The following is a 23,262-nucleotide window of genomic DNA, read 5'->3' on the forward strand; positions in this document are numbered from 1 at the left end:
CCATTTTCTGCTCATGCTGGATGAGTTTTTTAACCACTTAACACTGAGGCTATTTTTTTCCTTAATGGCGAAGTCATCTTCCTAAACCCATAACTTTCTTATATTTCTTTTGCCGTCACTGTATGAAAGGTTGGTTTTTTTGCAGGACCATTTGTGTTTTTGAATTGTGGGAAGAAGCCTGTTTGTGAGGCGGAGCACATGAGGTTGGCGGACTCCTTGGTCTGTATCCCCAATTCATTTCTATCTTTATGTTTTCTTGAGGTACAATGTTTATGCTATGCACTGGGTATATTCCTTGTAACATGATGTGCAATAGTAACCTCTGCTTTTTAGGGATTGAGAGAGTTTATGCACAGTGCCTTTTTTGTGTCACTTTTTTTTGGTTTTGGACTTCCACTTGGTCCGTTTTGTAACCTTTTGGTATATTATCCTACATTTAATAATAAAAAGAAAAGTTTATTGTAAATTTACTATTTAGGGATGCAATAACTGTATTTTAGATTTTGTCACATTGGAACTTTTGGGGCACGATGATACTTTTTTTCCCTCCTTTTTTGTGCTCCATTTCTAGACCCCCTAGTGAACTAGAACTATAGGGGGTCTTATCACTACAGTAGAATGTAAAATCAATGGATCTGTAAAAGAGAAGTAAAATTTGTTACACAAAAAAAAAGCCCTCTGACACCTCTGTAAACAGAAAAATAAAAAAGTTATGGATTTTTGAAGGCAAAATATTAACTAAAAAATGCTGTGCCCTCAAGAGGTTAAAAAGGTAATTTAAAAAAGAAATATGGCTAAGCTTTCCTTCACTCGGGGCACAGATCTACTCCCTGTCCTATACCTTTTTTCTAAATACTCAGGCAGAACACCCAAACCCCAAGGGGAATTTGCATGACTTGGCAGCCCTTCCACTCTCTTGTTTGTAGGCAATGTACATTGTAATAAAATCTATATGTAAAGCGCTGCAGAATTTGATGGCACTATATAAATAAAGATTATTATTATTATTATGGTGTGTAGATTGCTATGTGGCCAAACTAACAAAATGCAGGTTTTAAAAATCACCCGTAGCTGGACCAGGTCCTCAATATCCAAGTCTGGTCCAGAGAAATAATATTTTAGCAACACACACAGATCTTTTCATATCACTTTATTTGTGTCTCAGGTATTCAATCATTCCATATACCTCTAAAAATAGGATCATATGTACAGAAATAATTACAATTTTATTATTACAAAATGGTTTCATGACAAATATTTCTAAATCAAGTTAAAAGTAGAAAGAAGAATACCTATTGTACAGACAGTTTGCATTGTTGTGCTCATACATTTCAAGTAAGAAAATGACAGAACATTCAAAATAAATACCAGTGAAGCAGAATAATGGAAGACTACTGGGCCCTGCCGTCCACCTTGAAATTAACAAAAAAAATCCAACCTTCTCTGTCTCCTATTATTTCTAACTGAAGGCAGGGAAAGACACTTCTTTTTTGATTCACTGAAAGAAAAGAAGTTTCCTGCTTTTTCTCGTTGAGGTTTTAACTCCAGAATTTCTACCGAAACTGTGGAGTGCAAGAGGATAATCTGTGTGCAACACATGCAGGATCTGTTTTAATGCCATTCACCCACACAAGGCATTTTGGGGCAGATTTCATAGCAGAAGTCCACTGTAAAATCTTCTTCAAAATCCTAAGTGTGAACATACCGGTACAGACTGTCAAAGGTCCTCCAAGCATAAACCCCACCATACAGACTGGACTCTTATGCAGGCAGCTTGATTCTAACATTCAGACAAGAGGAAGCTCCTATTGCCAATAATACACGAAGTGTACAACAGGAAGCAACAGAATCTGCAAACATTCAGATGGGGAAATAGTGAACATTGCGCAGACATGGACATGTGCATATCTGGGAACACCAAAAAAATTAGATTATGTTACCATTAAAATTGTGGAGACGCTCCAGATAAAGCATTTAAAACCAGACCACTCCACGCCATATTATTATTCCTTATAAAATGTTACATTGTACAATCTCTGCTGACTGTATGAGACTATGCTGTCCCCCCTCCTTCCATCTGGTGACATCCACTAACTCCTATACAGTAAAAGAAGTATTTACTGAAGCAGACATGTCTGGGGTGGTAAAAATTTCTCTTTGAATCATAGCTTTAGTCTTGCTCAGATGCTAAATTTAATAGTCAGCTTTACACTGCTTCCTTAGCAACAGACTACAAACTGTATGGCCTTTTGTCTGTTGCTATGAAGACAGAATGTGGGAAATATACATGAACCTCATCCGACACATAAGTAAATTAGTAAAAGTTACAGCCCATAGTGCCCTCCAGGATCCTTCATTGGAATAGGTGATATCAGTTGGGGGACTAACATTTACGATTTGTATAGCGATTTATTAATGCCATGTTAACATAAACTGATGGACGCTATGTGGAGATTTTAGTAGATATGCATTTCCAGATCCTGTACTGTATGCTGTGCACTAACATTCTTATGCCTTTAGCGTCCTCTTTTTCCTTCATAGACTATAAACATTGAACATAGTGCGCTAGTATATATTCTATATTTTCTTGCTATTCTTAAATAAAACATACTTGTTCCCCTTTAAAGTAAATTTGGCGGACAATACTCATACTATGAAGTCTGTACTAGTGTGAAATTCTTTAGCGCCCACATAAGGGCTGCAAGGCTTGGCACTAGCACAGCCTCACCACACAAGCTAGCCTCTTCATTTAGACCTTACATGTATAACACAGCCAAATTTGGAAAGGAATTGCACAGTTTCTAGCTTAGCTGCACATCTCTCTAAAAGCAACAGGGGTACAGATATTGGTATGTGGACGTTTTCAACAAATATGATGCAAATCCATATGTATAAATGGAAGGAACATACGAATCCATCACATCTATTGTCATCAGTTATAATTGTGCCATTGAATGCTCTCAACGGTTTCCCTTTATTAGCGGTTTTAGGGTAAAAAGAGTTCTTTACTATGCGGATGCCTTGTGACTAAATAAGTCTTACATATCATCTATAAGTCCAGTTCCAGAATCTTCATGGACATGAAAAAAAAATGATGGTAGCAGCTCTTTAGTTTGTATTCACATTTTATGTTCCTTCCATCGCAATAGAGTTCAGCACGTTGAATGAACATTGCCAAATCTGCTGGTTTATATAGTGTGCACAGCGGTCCAGAATTCAAATATGGTATATGTTCACCTATAGGATCTGCTCACATTAACATCATAGCTACTATTTCTACTTTTGTCCTGAATCTGTTTCCAGCGTCATTCCAGAAAACCTCAAACAAAACCTATTGAATATACTATACTTGACTTTACAACGTCCAGGACAGAGCCTAACCAGTCACTGGCTGTTTGACACGTGACACATTTATTCTTTATATAGTAATTCTATGAAGAGCTGCAACAGAAAGAACACCAATGCCTATAATAATAATAATGTGTAGGTAGCAAAGCACAAGGCCCTGATAAGCACCTTATACATGAAAAAAAATCCTCTATTTATATAAACTGAGAGTCCCGACAAGTTAAGGGCCATATACACATCAGAGAGCTATATGCTATCTTCAGTATATGGAGAGTGTCGCTCATATACACTAGATTTTCACCCGAAATCGGAAAGTTTGGTCAGTTTTCTATTTTGAAATACATAATGGGGGAGATTTATCAGAAGTAAAAATGTTCCAGTTGCCCGGTTTAATTTAATAGGCAGCTGTGGGAAAATGAAAGGTGAGCTCTGATTGGTTGTCATGGGCTAATAGAAAAGTTCTGCCTCTCATAAATCTCCCCTTCATAGAGCTCAAATAGGAGGGAGAAAACAAAATATGGTAAAAGGTGACTTTACGCTGTGAACAGATAAAAAAGAAATAGCACTTTGAAACATGTAACACCCAGCAAAGGGGAATATACATCTGCTACAATCCCAGGAAGACGCATTATCAATAATTTATACATAAATTAGCTAGGTTATTTAGTTATAGTACAAAATATTATACACTACAAGGTCCATAGTGCAAATTACAAGCAAAGAATGAAGCTCCGATTACATATACAGAGGGAGATTTATCACTGCTGTCATGGCAGTTTTATTGGGTAGAAGCAGTGAAATAATCAATGCAAGACTTTGTAATAATAACAGCGACTATGCCACCGGGGAGGGGCATGGAGAAGGCGTTCCTGCCCCATGCCAGCGGAATTTTGAAAAAAATGTGGATGAAAAGTGCAAAACTATGCCAGGTTAGACATGGCGTAGTTTTAACCAAGAGCTGCTTGGAAACGGGGTGGGGGGTGGGGGTGGGTAAGAGTTTATGGCTGCATGAACGCCAGCATATGATAAATCTCCCCCATAGTCTCGATGTGTGTCTTGCTGCATCAGAACATCTGAAACAATGGGGTCTTACAATAACTAAATGGATCCATTGCAAACGATAGCTGGGACATTAGTGTGAACAGAGTTTGAAGACATTATAAATCTGCAGGGAAGACACATAGCATGTGACCCAGTCATGTGTTACAAAGAGGATTATATACAGTACTTACACAAGGGGTGGATACACCAAGATTGTTATTCATAGAAACCATACACTGGGGTATTTGCAACAAATCTGAAGCCTATTCTGTATGTTTTAAGGTCCACCATACCCCCTATTATTATCACACGCACATTCAGCCAAGCTGAGCATGCATGTGTAAGGGGTAGCAGGGAGGGACAACTTCAGCCAATAATTATTGAAAGTGTATAAGCTGCTTCTCTGAGAATTATGTAACAGAATTGCAACAGAATAGATGATACTCACTATGGAAAATCTACAGCTTTTCCACAAAACTCGACGAGCTTCTAATGGATTGGAAAATTTGCAACACCTTGAGGACAAGTCCCAGGGATTTCTCATGCAAATGATGGATGTAAATATATAAAAGCTGTCATTGTACCAAGTGAAAAGCAAATTGGTGAATGTAGAAAAAGTATCAGAACTAGAGAAGTTGCCTATTCCTGAGAGCTTCTTACATAGCAGCTGCCATGTAAAGGCAGACACCTATAAGCTAGGGAGCTGCCATAGTAGTGCGTTAGTATGACTCTTATATACAGAAGGTTGGAACCATTGTTCATGTTTAAAAGCTGCCATTTACAATAAAAAAAGTTAGACTGTACTGTAGAGAGCAAACATACAGATACAATGGCAGATTAAAGTAAAAATTCCATGTTGCTATGTAAATCGAGTTTACGGTGAAAAGGATGGATTCCTAAAACCATAATTATAAAGAGATGGTTCCAGGCCAATGAATTCTCCAGCACACAGAACAAGTTTTCTTTGCATCAGACTGAGCTGATAAACTATTTTCATGGACTATTTACCGTAATATTTAAAGGGGTTGTCTGAAATAAACAGTTCCATTGCCTTACCTATGCATTTGCCTGTAGGTCCCCTAGTGATAGCAGCTGCAACTTCCAGTTCTATGTTGTGGAGTTGGACACCTTCTATTAACCCTCTACATGAAGTCACTGCAGAGGTCTGTCAGTCTTAAGGTCGCTACTGAAGGTGGAGTTATTGAAGCTCTCGAGGAGCTTAGTAGTTTAGCAAGCTGTTTGGTAGTAGTTTTTTTAATTTCCTCAAGCATTTGAATACAAACCCTGTAATTTATATATGGACTTAAAGGGAATCTTTCATTAGTTTTGACCATAATGAACTATAGACAATTCTAGGCATAGGCCCTGGAGATCTTTGTAATCATACCTTTGTGTGTGGAGTAAGTAGCAGCAGGACTCAGAATTTTTATCCAGTCATCCGGCTACTGCAAGTGTTCTGGATGGGTCTTTCAGCCTGAAGAGCTTTCTGCTCTTTGCAATGAACTGCTCCACAGCCCCCCATCTGCTATGAATGACTGATGTAAGTATCCAACCAAAATCCTGATACAGCTCCCACTCTTAGCAGATGGGGGGGGGGGGGGTGGAGCAGCAGAGTGCAGAAAGCCTTAAGCTCTTCAGGGTATTTCCAAGAGCTGCAGAACTGGAGTAGATCTTCAGTTTTTTACAGTCCTGTCAATTTTAACAACACACACAGCTATGGTTACACAGATCTCCAGGACCAATACTTGTCTACAAAAGCAAAAGATTTCCTATAATAGAAGACAACCTTTAGAGAGAGTGGGGAGTGGTTTGAGTAATGAAACTTATAGGATCAGAAAGTACACGAAGACTCACAAGTGTAAAAGAAGGCTCCAGTACCAACTCAGAACAGCCACAGTCATAAGTAGGAACCCATCTCCTCTCCAAATATTTCCTGTCAGATGGAGAAGTTTATACCTAGTGCTAACAGCTAAAATGGTGTTTGATCATTAAACTAAATGCATAGGATATTAAGGTTCTATCACAATCTTCTCAAAGACAACATCACACCAGTTTTTGGGAACCACTCACAACAGTTCATACATAGTTTTTTTTGTGGAGGCCAAACTGAGAATACTTCCATTTAGTAAGTGTCCTATAACAGAAGTGGAATGTTCATGGCCTTCATACGCACACATATGTACATATACTGACATGTCTAAGGTGCCTGTAGTGTCCTTGGCAAATATCCACTATAAATAAATTAGAGCACAATATCAATTTTTCGGAAAACCCTTTAGAAAACATTACTGCTTATTAATATGTTACCAGTGCTGTGATGTTAACCCATCTTGTATTTTCTTCAGTAAATAGTCCATTTAAAATCCAGTGCCAACACTACAGAGGAAAAATATTATTCCACAGCACAGCTATTTGGTTTCTTGGTCATAGCAGCTCCTCTTAAGGTCCTTCAGAAGTTCATATCTAGTGTAAATTCAATGAGATCCTGGTTTTGGTCAGGTTCTGGTCACTGAACTCCACATGGTTAAAATCCACTAAATGGTCCTCTTCATAGGCTAGAAAACCATGGGCTGACCTAAAGAAAGTTCTGGTCATTCAGTCTATAGATCTCATAGATCTAAAGGGGCCTTGGAGGCCTATAATGCCGTATTTGAAAGAACCTTTAGATTCCCATTACTCTGCTTCTGAAGCTTTGTTCCCTTTTTAAATCCTTTCTTGTACTTGAATCTGGAAAGAAGGAAAAAAAAATAATATTACATGTGCCGTGTGCGATGCTTCATTCTATATGCTTCATTTTCAGACTTTTTCATTAGAAATTTCTGAACCAGCAGTAAGAAGTGCATAAAGGCTACATCTCCCTCCAGCTTTTTCTATAATATGATAACTTTGTATGGGCTTAGTATATTAAATTCTAAATTTATGAAATAAGTTATTTTATTTATTTTTAATTGTATATGTATACTAGCTGTATCCCCCGGCGTTGCCCAGGATAGTAAATAGCCGGTCTTAGCTGCCTTTCTCTTTCTCTCTGACTGTCTCTGTCTGTCCCTATCCATCTTATATCACACATAAACATCTTATACTCATTGCCTATAGTAACCAATCAAAGCTCAGAGCTTATATTAATGGCCTGTTGTAAAATAGCAACCAATCATGGCTGGCAATATACTGAGGGGGCAGGGGGCTGGTTGACTATATACCAGGGGCCTGGCTGACTATATACTGGGGCCAGGGGGATGGCTGGCTCTGTACTGGGGGTCAGGAGGATGGCTGTCTCTATACTGGGGGGAACGGGGATGGCTAGCTACATACTGGGGGGGGGGCAGGGGGCTGCCTGGTTATATACTAGGCTCAAGGGCTGCCTAGCTATATACTAGGCGGGCAGGGGGCTGGCTGGCTATATACTGGGGGGGGACTGGCTATTTACTGGGGGTAGGTAAGGGGTTGTCTGGCTATATGCTGGGGGGTAGGCAAGGGGCTGGCTGGCTTTATACTGGGGAGCAGGGGGCTGACTGGCTGGTTATATGATGTGACCAATGCATTTCCCACCCTGGTCTTATACTGTAAAAAAAACCATGACCCAAATTTGTAGTGATAAGGAGTATATGGGCATCTCTGCTTTTTCTTAGAAGGTCTGATGGGTTGGACATTGCCTTATGGAGTAGCTACCTATGGTTGGCCATAATGAGACGGACATAATTTGTATACTTTGATATACACCTGTATCTGCATATTCAGTGAACATCTGAGGTGTAGGATATGGGGTAATAAAAGAAAATCTGAGAAATATGGCACAGTGATCGCAAGACTGTTGAGATGCCTGTTGCTTCATCGGTTCAGAAAAAAAGAAGGAGACGGATAGAAACACAGACACACAAGGAACAAGGTAAAAAGACATGAGGTTACAGGCTCCAGATGTGATTAAAAAAAACCCTCTCATTTCTATTAATTAATCTGCATGAGGAAATTCATATTCCAGGTGCCAGATAGTGTGATAATATCATTTTGTGAGTTTTTGTTGAAATCTGGAGGAATGTCCATGAAAACTTCACACTCAGGCCATCTGGAACAAGTTCAAGGATTTCCTAAGAAAACACAAATGATGTTTGGCTGGGTCGGGCTGCTACTGGCAACAAGTACAAGAAATCATTATCACACGGCGGTTTGGAGGATGCCAGGATCCTCTGACAGGAGGTCAATACATCTTAGTGTCCAGTAGTCATTAATCACGCTAATTGTTAATCTACGTAAAGCAGGAAATACTGGAAGCTAGACACAATTTTGCTACAACTAATCCTGCAGGGATCAGCTGATCACTGTACATAGCCAGAAGCAGACAGCTCCATTATCTGTATAGTGGTCCAGCTTTGCTACTGCAGCTCAGCACCCTTTAAATAAACAGCACAGCCTCGCCACTGCAGAGTAGATGGAGCTGTATTCTAATATCAGCTGATTGGAAGGGGCCCTTCAATCTACAATTAATTAATAAGTAAGGGCCATCAATGGTTGGTGTAAGAGAACCGCAAGAGAAACAGAATATTTATATATAGGGTTGCATACGCGTAAAAAGGCTACACTTGATGGGTCATTTCTTAGGTTCTGCCACTAGTAATAAAGTTATCTTCACCACCACAGCAATGATGCATGTGGTATAAGGGCTACAAAATGTAATAGAAAAAAAAAACTCACCCCTTCACTCTTAGCATCTCTTCAATTGTGTCTGGCAAAGGCATCCCATGGGTTTCTGGGAGGAACAAGGTGAAAATACCCACAAGAACTGTGAGACTTCCCATCAGGACAAAAGGCAAATGTTTGTCATAGGCACCTAGAGAAGAAGAAAATGTCACATATACATGTATATACACATATGCACATGTTATATACAAAGTCCACTGAACGAATCTGGCACTCGGCCTCATTTTCTGTGGTGACGAGGTCTGCAGTATGTAAAAACCTGATTCAGTACCTCCTGCAAAGGCCCCGCAATAGTCCAAGCATACAGGAGTACAATCTGCCCTTTATATACAATCATTGGGCTGATGCGGCCCTCAGTAAAGGGAGTTTGACAGAGATTTATTGGCATCAGGTAGCTTAACCATTGCTAGAGACAAGTTGATCCAAATTCTATCAGCACTCATGACCCGAAATCTCCTGATAGCACTAGATAGGCGACATGTCCAACATGCAGGACTGAAAAAAAGTTGTATCCCCTTCATGATCCAATGTGTCCCTTTGATGTTCCGAAAGTGTCCAATGCTCCCCTCTCCTCTTGGGTGATGGCTACTTCCAGAAAAAAACTATGTCACTCAAGAGAAGAGCAGAGGGGCTGGTCAATAGTTTTAAGGGGTGATAGATGTGGTCACACTCATCTTAAATATAGTTAAAATAAAACTAACGTGACTCACAATGATCCCCATTGTGAGCCATTGCATGCTGTGGATCTTCAGAGTGATGCTGCATTTTGTCAAATGTCCCCTTATATTTATCATTTTATTACAAAGGTGTTCCTCCAGTAAATGATGTACTGTATATACTCGAGTATAAGCCGACGCAAATATAAGTGGAGGCACCTTATTTTAACCATAAAAACCTTTAAACGTATTGACTCGAGTAGAAACCTAGGGTGGAAAATGCATTGGTCACAGCCACCACCCATTATGTAGCTAGGCAGCCCCCTGCCCGCCAAAATATAGCCTGCAAGGCCGATGCTCCAGGAAATAGCTACCCAGCCCATGTGCCCCCACATTATATAGCCAGCCAGCAAGCCCATGCCCCGGTAAATAGTCAGCAAGCCCATACCACCCAGTATATAGCTAGGTCTGTGTGCACTTGCCAACATTATAGTGTGTGCACAGCCAGCGGATCTGTCACTGCCCGGTCACAGTAATCAATTAGAGGGGGGCATCGGAAAGCTGAGTACCGTACTTGGTTAATTTTTTTACAGACTTGATTATAAGCGAGTATATATGGTAATCTATTATTTTTAAATATACAGAAAATTACAGGACTTACCAAGGTACACAAAATAAGGGGATAAGATGCTGCCTAATCTGGAAGCCATAGAACTGGCACCCACTCCCATGTTTCTTACGACTGTAGGGTACAGCTCAGCAGTGTATACATAAACCATGGAGAACGCAGATGTGATTCCAAACTTCCCAAGCATAACCAGCAGGATAGACAGGATACTGAGATCTGCAATAAAACAGATGCCACACGTTCCCTCTGGTTCAGTAAGATCAAGACCATATGACATACGTATCAAATGACTTCCACAGACATCGGAGGTCCTTTGAAGGACCATTGCAATTATTCTGTAAATGTTCCCAGGAGACAGTTCTGGGGCCTGCAGAGGACTGCATGTAGTCCACCCAGTACAATCCTCACATCAATGAAAACACATGGATTTAGTTAAACATTGATGTTTACTCTTATACTAGGATCACATGCACAGAGCTATTTTAGAACATCAAAAGCAAAAATGATTTCTTAATGTTTTGTTCAAATCCATTTTTTTTTAAATGGTTCAAAGTGGAAATAAATAACCCTGGTATGTCTTTATTTACAGACACCAGCTAAGATATGTGCAGTCGAAACACCAAGGGCGAGAAAACACGGACCAACGGGAGAACAGGGAAGAATGTGCTAAAAATGTTGTAGATAACATTGTGCCATTTGTAAAAAAAAAATATTAAAAGGGGTTATCCCACGATTTGCTGATCAGTCGGGGTCTAAGTGATGAGACCCCCACATTATGCATAGCAAAGAAACCACCATTTACAGAAGTAGTAGTTAATGATTAGAGAGAACCAGGAACATAGGCAGCCACCTCTATTCTGCATGGTATAAAACAGCGCCGATGCCAGCACTGGGCATACCTTGGCAAGTGTCGGAGCCCAGAGCTGCTGGGGGCCCACATAAGACTGTACATAAGGAATCCATGGGGGTGTATCTCATGAATCCATAGGGGGGCGGGGGTTTTCTATAAAAATAACCATGAGGGGGCTGATTAATATGATAAACTAGGGAATGTTTTGGGGAACAGGTGATTGCATAGGGGCCTACTGAGGCTCTTTCGCCCAGGGGCCTACTGAAACCGGGAGCCGACCCTGGTATAGAACATTAGGTGCTGAGCAGACTGAGAAATAATTTCACATAAATTCATGTCCTAGACCATCTGGAGTAAGAACAGGGCTTTCCCAAGAAAACTTGCATGGTACAGGGCTTGGCCAGGGTGCGACCAGCTTTTACAGTATAAGCAGAAGTCATCTGAAAATGAAAGCGCTTGGCCACTTTACACAAAGTTTTCTGTAATACGTAGGGGGGCAGGATATTTACCATTATACATCTCTTAAAATGTGTGCATCACTTTCTAGAAATATAAAGTAAAGCCCCCTGGTTCAAAAAGGTAAATTGGTCTTGAATAGTTAGGAGCACATGACCCTTATGTGCTTACTGATTTGTATAATAGCAGCAGATAGTCCTGACAATATGGAAAACTTCAGATATCCACCAGGTGTCAAAAGTGCACTCGTGTCTCACATTATGAAAATCTTTGAAAACAAAAATGTACAGATCCCTTACAGTTTGCATAATGGGACAAATTGGACATTGAAGTCTATTCTAAATTAGAAGAGTGAAATGTTTCTGTATGGTTACTATATTTGATTTTAGCTCAGCTTTTAAAAGGACACCTGTCATCAGGTCTGTGTCACTAGTCCTGTCACTACTACCTGTTGGAGCAGCTCACAAGGATCCCATCCCAGCCTTTATCTAGTTATTTCATACATTATTCATTGTAAAATCATCTATTCTTTATCATGTAAATGAGGCTGGTCACATGGTCAGAGGCAGTGATGTCACCCCTGTTACCCCTCCCCTCTCCTCCCCCTGCTCATGTCTGTGTGTAACGTATAGTAAAGGATGGCTAGTGTGTGCTGCATCTGCTGACATGCTGCATCCTCCTAATATACAGGTGAGAGACACAGACATCAGCTACACATGAATCTGACATGTTCTGCAGTAACATGGCTGCCTGGAGCTGCTGTATCTCTCCTATACACACACACATGCACACACAGGCTGCAGGGGGCATGGCCACCAGCACCAGGAAGCACATCATTATACAGCCTCACATCATTATACAGGCTGTCAGTCATGCACTGGGGGTGTGGCTGTGCCTCCCACTCATGAATAGAGTGGACAGCTTGAATATGCTAATGCTTCATTGGACATTTCACAGGTCATTTGCATACAGCTTTAGGACCTCATTGCTTAGGTTTACAGGCATGTAGAGGGACAATGAAGGGATAGAGGCAATGCTCTCTAATGGCAGTTTATGAAAATATATTTAGTTTAGGGAGGTTATTAATACCATCAAACCAGACTAAGGCCTAGTGCACACAATGCATGAGCCAGGACCCGGACCTAGAATATGTTCGGACTGGACATGTACATACAGGAAACGAAAGAGCAAGCTCTATCTTTTTCTCGACAGCGGTACGGTGACACACGTGTGTGCTCATTGTATTGTGGCCGGGCGCCATAAGCTTCTATGGGGACGGATATACTGTAAAATATCCGTTCATGTGCATGGGGTCTTACTCTCCAGGAAAGTGAAAGTGATGAATGTGAGTGAGGGGCTAATAAACTGGATTAGTAACTAGATGATGACAGGCAGTAGATAGTCCATATTGGTCACCATGAATCTTCTGTGCTAAAGAGCTATGTGGGTGGCATGCAGGGAACAGTCCTCTCCCCTTTTCTGTTTTCATCATACACCATGGATCAGCAATGTTGTACTGATTGCTGTCACGTACAGCATTTCAGTGACGACACAGTGATTATGGGGAGAGCGGATGATGTGACAGAGGGGGCTTATCCCAAGGAAATTGACAAGTTTGACACTCGGTGTAAAGGAAATGGCTTATATCTCGCTATAAACCCCCCCCCAAAACCTTTAACACTGAGTAGATGCATGAAGAATACCACGCCAATTGTCATCAATAATCCAGAGGGCGGATGAAGGACAGTGCGAAATATCTGTCACCTCTATGACTCCCTCACTTCCCTATATGTTCTATTATTTATAAGTATTGCCGAGATTTTTGGGTGAGTGCAACTCTATGGGGCACATTTATCCGTCCTGTTGACGCCGCTGATCCGGAATGTCCGATGAGGATTCGGAGATGCCGCAATTCACTAAGATCGTGCGTCCAATTTCCTGCATGTGTTGCTTCCCCGTTGAGGTCCGCCAGAGTTCACCTTCTTCTTCCCGGTGCATGCGAGTGCTGATCTTGCAAAACAACTTGATTTTTAACTTCCGCGGTTTGTCCGAATCAGTCGGGTTGTCCGACGGCCGCGACCCCCGATTTGTGTCGCATGAAAGCCGGCGCTGATGCACCACAATCCAATCGTGTGCGCCAGGATACCCAGGACAATTCAGCGCAAAATGGAAAAAAAAATTTGGAAATCCGGCGGAAATGCGTCCAACGGACCCTTAGTAAATGTGCCCCTATGTCTGGTCTACCATTAGATAGGACGCTATGTACAATCTGCTCAGCTCCTCCTATTATATATCATGCTACCTGCAGATTACAGTGCATTAGACTGGAGACATTACACTGAATCTATGTTGGTTTAACAGAATATTTACAAGGTCAATATTTTACACAAAACAAAGAGAGAGAAGGTAACAAGAATCTTACGTTGTGGTACTAGCTGTATGAAAAGAAGAACCACTCCTCCAAGGAACAATGTGCTGGATGTGGAGTACCTTCTGGAGAAGTTTCGGAGCAGCAACCAGGCTATGATGTAAGCAGGGACTTCAATGATAGCGGACAGGAAGCAGTTCACATATGGGTCACCGTGTAAATTGGGGGTGTTTAGTGACAAGCCGAAGTATCCTACAGATATTATCATCCTGCGGAAATAAGAAAACATGCAGATCTTAGCCTTGGAATGAAGAATGCTGCATTTGGGTATGTCTCTAGTAGCAGGCAGGTGGGGTCAGTGTATTTATTATGTACAGTAAAACTTCTGAAATACATCTAAATGTATAGCACCCATATATGGGAGATACAAAAGAAACATATATATGTTTTCATTTTCAGATTGTATATTTTGTTTTTCCATTTAGGCAACAATAGTCTGGAACTGAACCATTCTTGTCTATGGAGTTTTCTAGGCATGGTCTGTGTGGGTGACATCATCTATTATTAGTAGTGGATGGGTTGATGTTTTATTTAGAGCAGATATCTTACTGCTGTATATTTAGAAAGTACCAGTCTATTATTAAATATTTTATATATGGGGCTTAAATATAAAAGACCACTTTAGGCTTACATCAAACATTCTCTGGGCAGCTCGGCTCCTTTCAGCAGATAAACACATTCTATAATGATTAAAGGGCTATTCTCATATGGACATTGACATACATTTCTCCAATTGGATGCTATTAAAAAATCTTTAGATGATTTCCCATAAATGTACTTTAAAAATTAGATTGTTGTCCTTGGATATGACCACTGCTGCAAATATTACAAATATGAATACAAGTGGGTGCATAGCCCAGGGGTTTAACTCCGGCCATCAATATACAAATTATTCCAAAGTATCCAAGCAATGTTTTAGCTCCTACACACTAGACCAGTGGTGGCGAACCTATGGCACGGGTGCAAAAGGTGGCACTCGAAACCCTCTTTTTGGGCACCCAAGCCATCAATATAGCACTCGACATAGAACTCAAAGAATCATCCTGCAGTCCCAGGAGACTCGAGAAATGATGCTCTCAGTGCTATTTTAAAGCAACACATTCTTGATTGCTTAGGACTGCAGGAAGAAGTAGAACATGTGGAAAATGGAGGATTTTTTTTAGAGCTCCTCTATGCCTCACATTTCTTCCTGTACAGGGGGACCATAGCGACTAACATTAGTCAAACAGTCAAAATTTGCCCTTCTACTTTCAACTGTTTTGTTGTCCTCAAGAGGCCAATACGATTGAAAGTTGTGGTTGAACAGGTAGCAATAAATTACTACTTAAATTGCCGTGCTGGCACCTTGCAATAAATAAGTGTTTTTTTGTTGTAGTTTGGGCACCCGGTCTCTAAAAGGTTCGCCATCACTGCTCAAGAGCATGCCCAAATGGGACTACCCCCTAACACGCATGGCATTTGTTGCTACATCTTGTCATGGTGCCTCTGGGTTATGTCTTATATTTGTTGCACTTTATATTGTTTTTGGTCTTCTGTTTTCTGAGTATTTTCACCTTCAGCAATATTTAATCTTATATGAATAAAGTAATTAGTTTTACTGTTTATGGTGGTTTACTTGTATTGTAAATTGGTGCATATTAAATCAAACATAGGTCACCTATTGTAGAAATGTGTACAATGCTTCTTAATGAGGCTTACAGAGGACCTTAGTCATGCTGCAGAAGGCCCATTCATCAGCGTATGACTAAGGCCCTAAGCACACAAATAGATATCGGTCTCCATAGAAGTCTGTGGCACCCGGCCATGTTACAGTAAGCACATACGTATCAGCGTACCTGTTGAGGGGTGAATGGTGAACTGTTTGTCTTCTGTGTGTGTTTGTAACTTTTCTTCTTTTTCTCCTCCTGCTGGCCAGCAAACCTTTGTCTCTGTCCACTATTGTTTCACCAGACAAACCAGTTCAGCAGTCACCACTCAGCATTACCTGATGTTACCTGTGTGTGCAAAACCTGAGCAGAGGGTGAGCTGGGGTTATATAGCTGCACCTGATTACTGCCAGGTGATGCTGAGCTGAAGCCATGTGGTTTATGTTTGCATTTCTAACTTTGGTTACTTTGTGTATATTGTAAACTCCCCATTATTTTTATATTGTGTATTATATTGTATTGTGGCATTGTGTTTATTAAGTAAGAAATATATCTTTGTGTGATGTTTGTTGTTAAAGGTGCAACCCAGGGGTCTATCCCTTTAAAACTCAAGGGAAATAGTTGGGTATTTAATGACACCTGTGTGTACATGGATTGTCTTTAGGTCAGAGTGTCTGATCTGACCACAGGGGAGCTGCTTGTTCCAAGGTAGCTGCAATCTATCCCCTGAATTATCTGCATTTTTGTTCTGTACATTTTATTTTTGTGCAAATAAATGCAAGCCTTTTCTTTGGACCTGAAGCCTGAGTAGAGACTTATTTTTTTTTTTAACGGCCAGAAGACCCCACATCTCAACATATGGTGGCAGCAGTGGGATGGCTGTTTGTACTGGACTAAGTACAGTTTACTACTCAGCTGATGGCAGGACGTACCAGGAGGTTTATAACGACGCAGTCTGCTAGACCACCGCAGCGCACTAAAGCATCTGCACGTCCCAAACTGGCAGAAGGATCTCGGCAAAAGCAGCTCCTGTGTTGGAGATGGAGAGCACCCAGCCAGAGGTATGCAAACCTGTGATTCCAGAGGAGGGCGCTGCAGCTGGTACTGATCCACCAGTGAGTGCAACTGCTCCAAAAAGCATGGAGGAACTCCTTGTATGGTTGGTCCAGCGCCAAGAGTTAAGTGATCAACATAGAAAAGAGGAGGAAAAATTCTACCGTGAAAAAAAGCAATGGAGGCGAGACAAGGAGGAGGAGCAACGCAGAATTGACATCAAGCAACAAGAGGTGGAAAGAGCAAGGAGAGATGAACAGTTTATCCAGGCACTACAAGCCATGCAGCAAAATCTTTCTCCTGCCACAAAATTAAAGCTGACCAAGCTAACAGACTGATGATATAGAGTCATATCTAAAAGTATTTGAAAGAGTGGCTCAAGCAAACAAGTGGCCTGAAGATCAATGGGTCCTTCATTTAGTGCCATTCCTCACCAGTAAAGCACAGCAGGCATATAGCCAGATGAGGACTGATGACGCTGAAAATTATAAAAAAGTCAAAACTGCAATTTTAAGACGTTAAGTTATTATCTATTGGGTAAAGAGTTTGTGTTAATTTCCGACCATTATCCTTTATTTTTGTTGCATACAGTGAAGGGTAACAATGCTCGTCTAACACGATGGTACTTGGGCTTACAGCCTTACCGGTTCTTGGTACAGTACAAACCAGGGAGTCGGCATAAGAATGCCGATCACTTATCCCGATTTGGTACCCAAGTCCAAGAGAACTACTTTGTGGAAGGGCAAGCTTCCACTTAAGCAGGGAGGTATGTTGAGGGGTGAATGGTGAACTGTTTGTCTTCTGTGTGTGTTTGTAACTTTTCTTCTTTTTCTCCTCCTGCTGGCCAGCAAACCTTTGTCTCTGTCCACTATTGTTTCACCAGACAAACCAGTTCAGCAGTCACCACTCAGCATTACCTGATCTTACCTGTGTGTGCAAAACCTGAGCAGAGGGTGAGCTGGGGTTATATAGCTGCACCTGATTACTGCCAGGTGATGCTGAGCTGAAGCCATGTGGTTTATGTTTGCATTTCTAACTTTGGTTACTTTGTGTATATTGTAAACTCCCCATTATTTTTATATTGTGTATTATATTGTATTGTGGCATTGTGTTTATTAAGTAAGAAATATATCTTTGTGTGATGTTTGTTGTTAAAGGTGCAACCCAGGGGTCTATCCCTTTAAAACTCAAGGGAAATAGTTGGGTATTTAATGACACCTGTGTGTACATGGATTGTCTTTAGGTCAGAGTGTCTGATCTGACCACAGGGGAGCTGCTTGTTCCAAGGTAGCTGCAATCTATCCCCTGAATTATCTGCATTTTTGTTCTGTACATTTTATTTTTGTGCAAATAAATGCAAGCCTTTTCTTTGGACCTGAAGCCTGAGTAAAGACTTATTTTTTTTTTTAACGGCCAGAAGACCCCACATCTCAACAGTACCATTGATGGGAAAAACATATAGCATTCTCTATCTTATCCCGTATGTACAGAGAGGGGAGAACTGAGCATCATTTACCCCTTCACCAACCCGAACATATGTTACGCCCGGGCACAACATACATTGGGGCACATTTACTTACCCGGTCAAGTTGCGATCCCACGGCGCCTTGTCCATTGAGGATTCGGTTCTGCCGGGATTCACTCTGGTCGTGCGCCCGAAATTCAGCAGGTATCGCTTCTGCCCGAGGTCCGCCGGAGTTCACCTTCTTCCCGATGCATGTAATTGCTGATCTCGCGACACAAATTTTTTAAAATTCTGCGGTTTGTCCGAATCCGTCGGGTTGTCCAACGGCCACGCCCCACAATTTCTGTTGCATGCAAGCCGGCACAGATGCGCCATAATCCAATCGTGTGCGCCAAAACCTGGGTCAATTCAGCGCAAAAAACGGTGCAAATCGGAAATATTTGGGAAAACCCGACGAAATTGAGGCCACGGGACCCTTAGTAAATGTGCACCATTATGTGCATGAGTCCTTCTGCTTATCACAATGATGTGATAACCAGCATTACCATTATTAACTACCAAACCCAGAATGTGTAATAATGTGTAAAGTAGAGCACAGCACCATTACACTGCGGGTACACTTTACCTCTTCAGTGACCCACATAAAAGATTCCACCTACCAGAGTAAGATTGATAGAAATGTGACAATACGGATATTTCTCGTTTTTAGCAGGTCAAAAAATGTATATGCCTTGTGAGACTGATCCTTCAGGTCTTGCAGCTAGGAAACCAATGACAGAAAAAAAAAATGTGAGTGTATCACTTGTCACATAGTCCATAGTAGTTACTATATATACATTCATATTCATGTGATTAACCCCTTAACAACTTGCCCCTTTTTTGTGTTTCCATTTTTCACTCCCCACCTTCAAATGTGTAGGCTTGTTTTTTGCATAACAAATTGTACTTTAAAGTAAGGGTGTTTAATGAATGGGAATTTCCCCACTGTGGGACCAATAAAGGATCATCTTAATTTCTTTATTTAGATTACGCAGCACTGCACAGATCTTGCCAAATCGCTCCCTGTCCCCAATGGGGCTCACAATCTTATCAACCTACCAGTATGTTTTGGAGTGTGGGAGGAAACCGGAGGACCCGGAGGAAATCCACGCAAACACGGAGAGAACATACAAACTCTTTACAGATGTTGACCCTTATCTTAACGTGAAAATAAAAATTTCAAATGCAGTGAAATTGGTGAAAAAATTTATTTGTGTAATTTTCTTGTGGGCTTGGTTTTTGCGGCTGTCACAGTGCTCCCTAAATTACATGTCTCCTTTATTTTTCGGGTCGGTACGATCATGGGGATACCAAATATATAGAGAGTTTTTATTGTGTTTTAGTACATTTAATAAATTAAAACCTTCTGTACAAAAAAATATCTTTGATTCGCCATCTTCTAGCAGTAATAACTGTTTAATATTTCGGTGTACAGAGCTGTGTGAGGGGCTATTTTTTTTACCAATGTCGTCTTTGGTACCATTTTGGGAAGAGTCCGACCTTTTGATCGTTTTATAATTTTTTTTTCAATTCATAATGACGTAAAAGTACCATTTTAGACATTTGGGCGCCATCTTCTGTTACTGGGTTCAAAGCAGGGAATAATTGTTAGATCAGACATTTTGGGATATGGCGGGTTTCCAGAAAATTACCGTTTTGTGGAAGCCGGAAGACCCGAATCCTCGACAGAGAACGCGCCGCTGGATCACGACAGGACCGGGTAAGTAAATGTGCCCCATTGGCTATTTTTATTTCAGTTCTAGGGAAAGGTGGTGATATGAACTTTTAGAACTTTTTTTTTTTACATGCTTTGAACTTTTTATAATTTTTTTTTACTAGGTACTTTAACCCTAGGAACTTTAACCCTAGGTTGTCTCCTCTATCCTACCATATGCTGCCATAACACAGTATGAAGGTATATGGAGATTTAACACATCATCGGTTACAATGTGCCACTGGCAGCCTGTGACCCCCTATCCATACTCCCATAACCCATGTGTGACACGTATTAATACGTTACATGTTGTAAACAGCCCCAGATGTCGAAATGTCACACTAGGATGTTGGCCTCCTTAATTGACAGATGTCTCGTATACCAGTTACACCATCACAAGTCAAGTGCTGGATGGCAGCTGCTGTAGGTGACATCTGATGATTTATTAGACCTGACCATACTCGGACGAGGATTTTTGGTAGGAGGAACAAAGAGGCTACTGGAGCCGTGGAGTAGCCGCTCCGTGTAGCCTCACCTCCGGCTACTTGCCCCAGTAGCTGCTTTAGAAAATTTACATACAGGCAGTCCCCGGGTTACATACAAGATAGGGTCTGTAGGTTTGTTCTTAAGTTGAATTTGTATGTAAGTCGAAACTGTATATTTTATCATTGTAACCCCAGACAGAACTTTTTTGGTCTCTGTGACAATTGGATTTTAAAAATGTCGGGTTGTCGTAAGATTCAATATTAACACTAAAGCTTCATTACAGACACCTGTGATAACTGTTATAGATGTTTATTGTAGCCTAGGACTAAAGCACAATAAATTACCAATATCCAGAGGTCCGTTTGTAACTAGGGGTCGTATGTAAGTCGAGTGTTCTTAAGTAGGGGACCACCTGCATTTGCCTAATAAAAATTAGCAAAAAATTGTGGGGAAGTTAGGATTAGCCCTTAAAAGGGCTACTATCCTCACGTCCTATAGATCCACCTACCACCCGATTTACCTCTATAGTTAGATATGTGGTGGTAGGTTCCCTTTACAATACATAAACCAGAATGATAATGGCTAGACAGAATGCACACAAACAAGTGATAGTTTTGGATGGTTTTCCAGTAACTTATGTGAGCTGATTTTGGTTTATGTATGCATAAGTGTGATGCTATTTTACAATATATTATAACCTGATAGATATGCTATTTTATAACTATTGAAAATCATAGAAAGCACAGACACACCAAGAAGTACCTAATGTCTAAAGTGATGTCCCACTCTAGCACCCGCTTGTAATAACAGTTCTGTGCTAACCTGCCTCATTCCTGTGGACAACCATTTACCTCTGAAGGACTAAATATTACGTCAGGTGGTGTTACGCCATTTTTTTTAGCCGCTCTCCTGATTATCTCTTCAGCTTCGCTTATTCGGCCCTGGGATAGCAGCCACCTTGGAGACTCTGGGATGATCCTGCAAGAAAGGTTTTGAAGGAAGTTACTATATTCATATGGGGTTGGGGTCTTGTATCCACTCACCAGGCAGTGGAGTCTGGTCTTAGGGCTTTGTAATGACATTGGGAACAAATACCCCTTTACAGATGTGGCTTTAGGTTGAATGCGAGATATGCACATGGCTAAACACTAGGCATGGACTTCTGTAGGCCACAATGTTTGCTCTACTGACAATACAGAGGCCATTGATGACTGCAGGGCGAGCAGGGGGGCTGCATTTTACCTCCGAACACCTTATTATTCAAATTGAAAAGGGAGAGATATACAGAAAATAATACTGTACATAGAGAAGAAATCCACAATGATCACCATGACCAAAATGCAAATAATGTCACTACTAATACGGTAGGTTTTACAGCATTTATGCAGCACACCACTGGTTGTAGACTTCAAGCATACCCCCATTATTCTACTAATCAAAAATTTGGGAGTAAGAAATAAATGGATGCTTGGGTTGGATTCATGTAGCAACAATACGTCCGTATTACATCGGCAAATTCTATCCTGACTGCGGGTCTAATAATACCAACTGGCTTCACCCTGGAGATGTAGGATGCAGCTCATCCAGATGACTCTCTGGGCTTAGGACAGGATTTTCAGCTGAACTATGCCCCCCTTAAAGCATGAATGCAGGAATAATCCTGACAAAATGTGTTCTTCACACAAGCCACAATAAGACTGGTCAGCCATGGCTAGCTTTATGTCTTTTGGTTTCCTGGTAACAAAATAAATATTGCCATATGATTTACTAGACTCAGGTTTGCAAACATATGGTAATAGGATTCAGAGACATGGACCAAATGTTCCTCTTACATTGCACTGCTGCCCCCTTGTGGAAAGAAAATACACTTCATCCCTCATGTCTATACATTGATCTGAATCATACGCCAGCACTTTTAATCCTGCAGACAAAGCTTATGGATAAAATACATCACCGATTAACCCCTGTAGACCAAGGGCTGTAAAAGCATGTGGGTAATGATTAAAAGCAAACTTCCCCAGCAGAGAGTATGTGATCCTTACTGCTGAGTGAGCAGTCATAATCCCATAATAACTAATACATCGGTAAAACGGCAAGGTCACTACTGGGAAAGATTATGTTACTCTACCAGACTATAGTGGTCCACCAACTTACATTCCATCCTAAGCAAATGTTGCCATTATTCTAAAATGTAAACTTTTTTTTTAACATTTGTCATGCATCTCCAAGCAAGACTACTTCTAGATATCAGCGTGGCCCTCCCTTACTGTTAGATCACATCTGTCTACAAACAGATGAGTACAACATTGCTATGTTATCGTATAAAAGTCAAACTGTAACTCTATGTCAAAGTCACAAGCTTAAGGTAAGAGAGAGCAGACATTTTTAATTCCACAAGGCAATGGCATCATTTCTGTGCTGCAGCCATTTTACAATTTACTGTATATCTCTAGCCCAGACATCCCATTTCTTCTAACCAGATAGTGTGTATCAGCCATATCTTGCATCTGATCCTTCTTCAACCCAGAGTCATGGCCTGCATTAGGGGCCAGCAAACTGGGCATTTGCCCAGGGCCCCCTATCCTAATGGGGCTCCCAGCATGTCGACTTTTGTGGGCAGAGGATGTATACTTCTACAGCCCCACATTACATTGCCTTACCATACTACTGTGTGTAATTTCAAAGTGTTATAATTGTGCATGGCTAAAGGAGCCTCTTACTGGCTAGTTACTTACTAGTTTTATTTTGGGGCCCCTC

General features: G+C 41.0%; 1 protein-coding gene across 1 annotated transcript in view; it reads right to left on the bottom strand.

Moving 5' to 3' along the window:
* Nucleotides 1-1,149: 1,149 nt before the first annotated feature.
* The window catches only part of LOC140126475 (organic cation/carnitine transporter 2-like), a 39,087-nt gene continuing 16,974 nt past the window's right edge, over nt 1,150-23,262 (bottom strand). The window contains exons 5-10 of the mRNA XM_072145980.1: nt 21,357-21,483; nt 18,926-19,026; nt 14,097-14,311; nt 10,402-10,584; nt 9,079-9,214; nt 1,150-7,116 (exon numbers count right to left, since the gene is read on the bottom strand). Coding sequence (XP_072002081.1) covers nt 7,026-7,116; nt 9,079-9,214; nt 10,402-10,584; nt 14,097-14,311; nt 18,926-19,026; nt 21,357-21,483 — 853 coding nt within the window. The 3' untranslated portion in view covers nt 1,150-7,025. The remainder of the gene's footprint in view (nt 7,117-9,078; nt 9,215-10,401; nt 10,585-14,096; nt 14,312-18,925; nt 19,027-21,356; nt 21,484-23,262) is intronic.

The sequence above is a fragment of the Engystomops pustulosus genome, chromosome 4 (assembly GCF_040894005.1).
Source record: "Engystomops pustulosus chromosome 4, aEngPut4.maternal, whole genome shotgun sequence".
In the NCBI taxonomy this organism is placed as follows: Eukaryota; Metazoa; Chordata; class Amphibia; order Anura; family Leptodactylidae; genus Engystomops; species Engystomops pustulosus.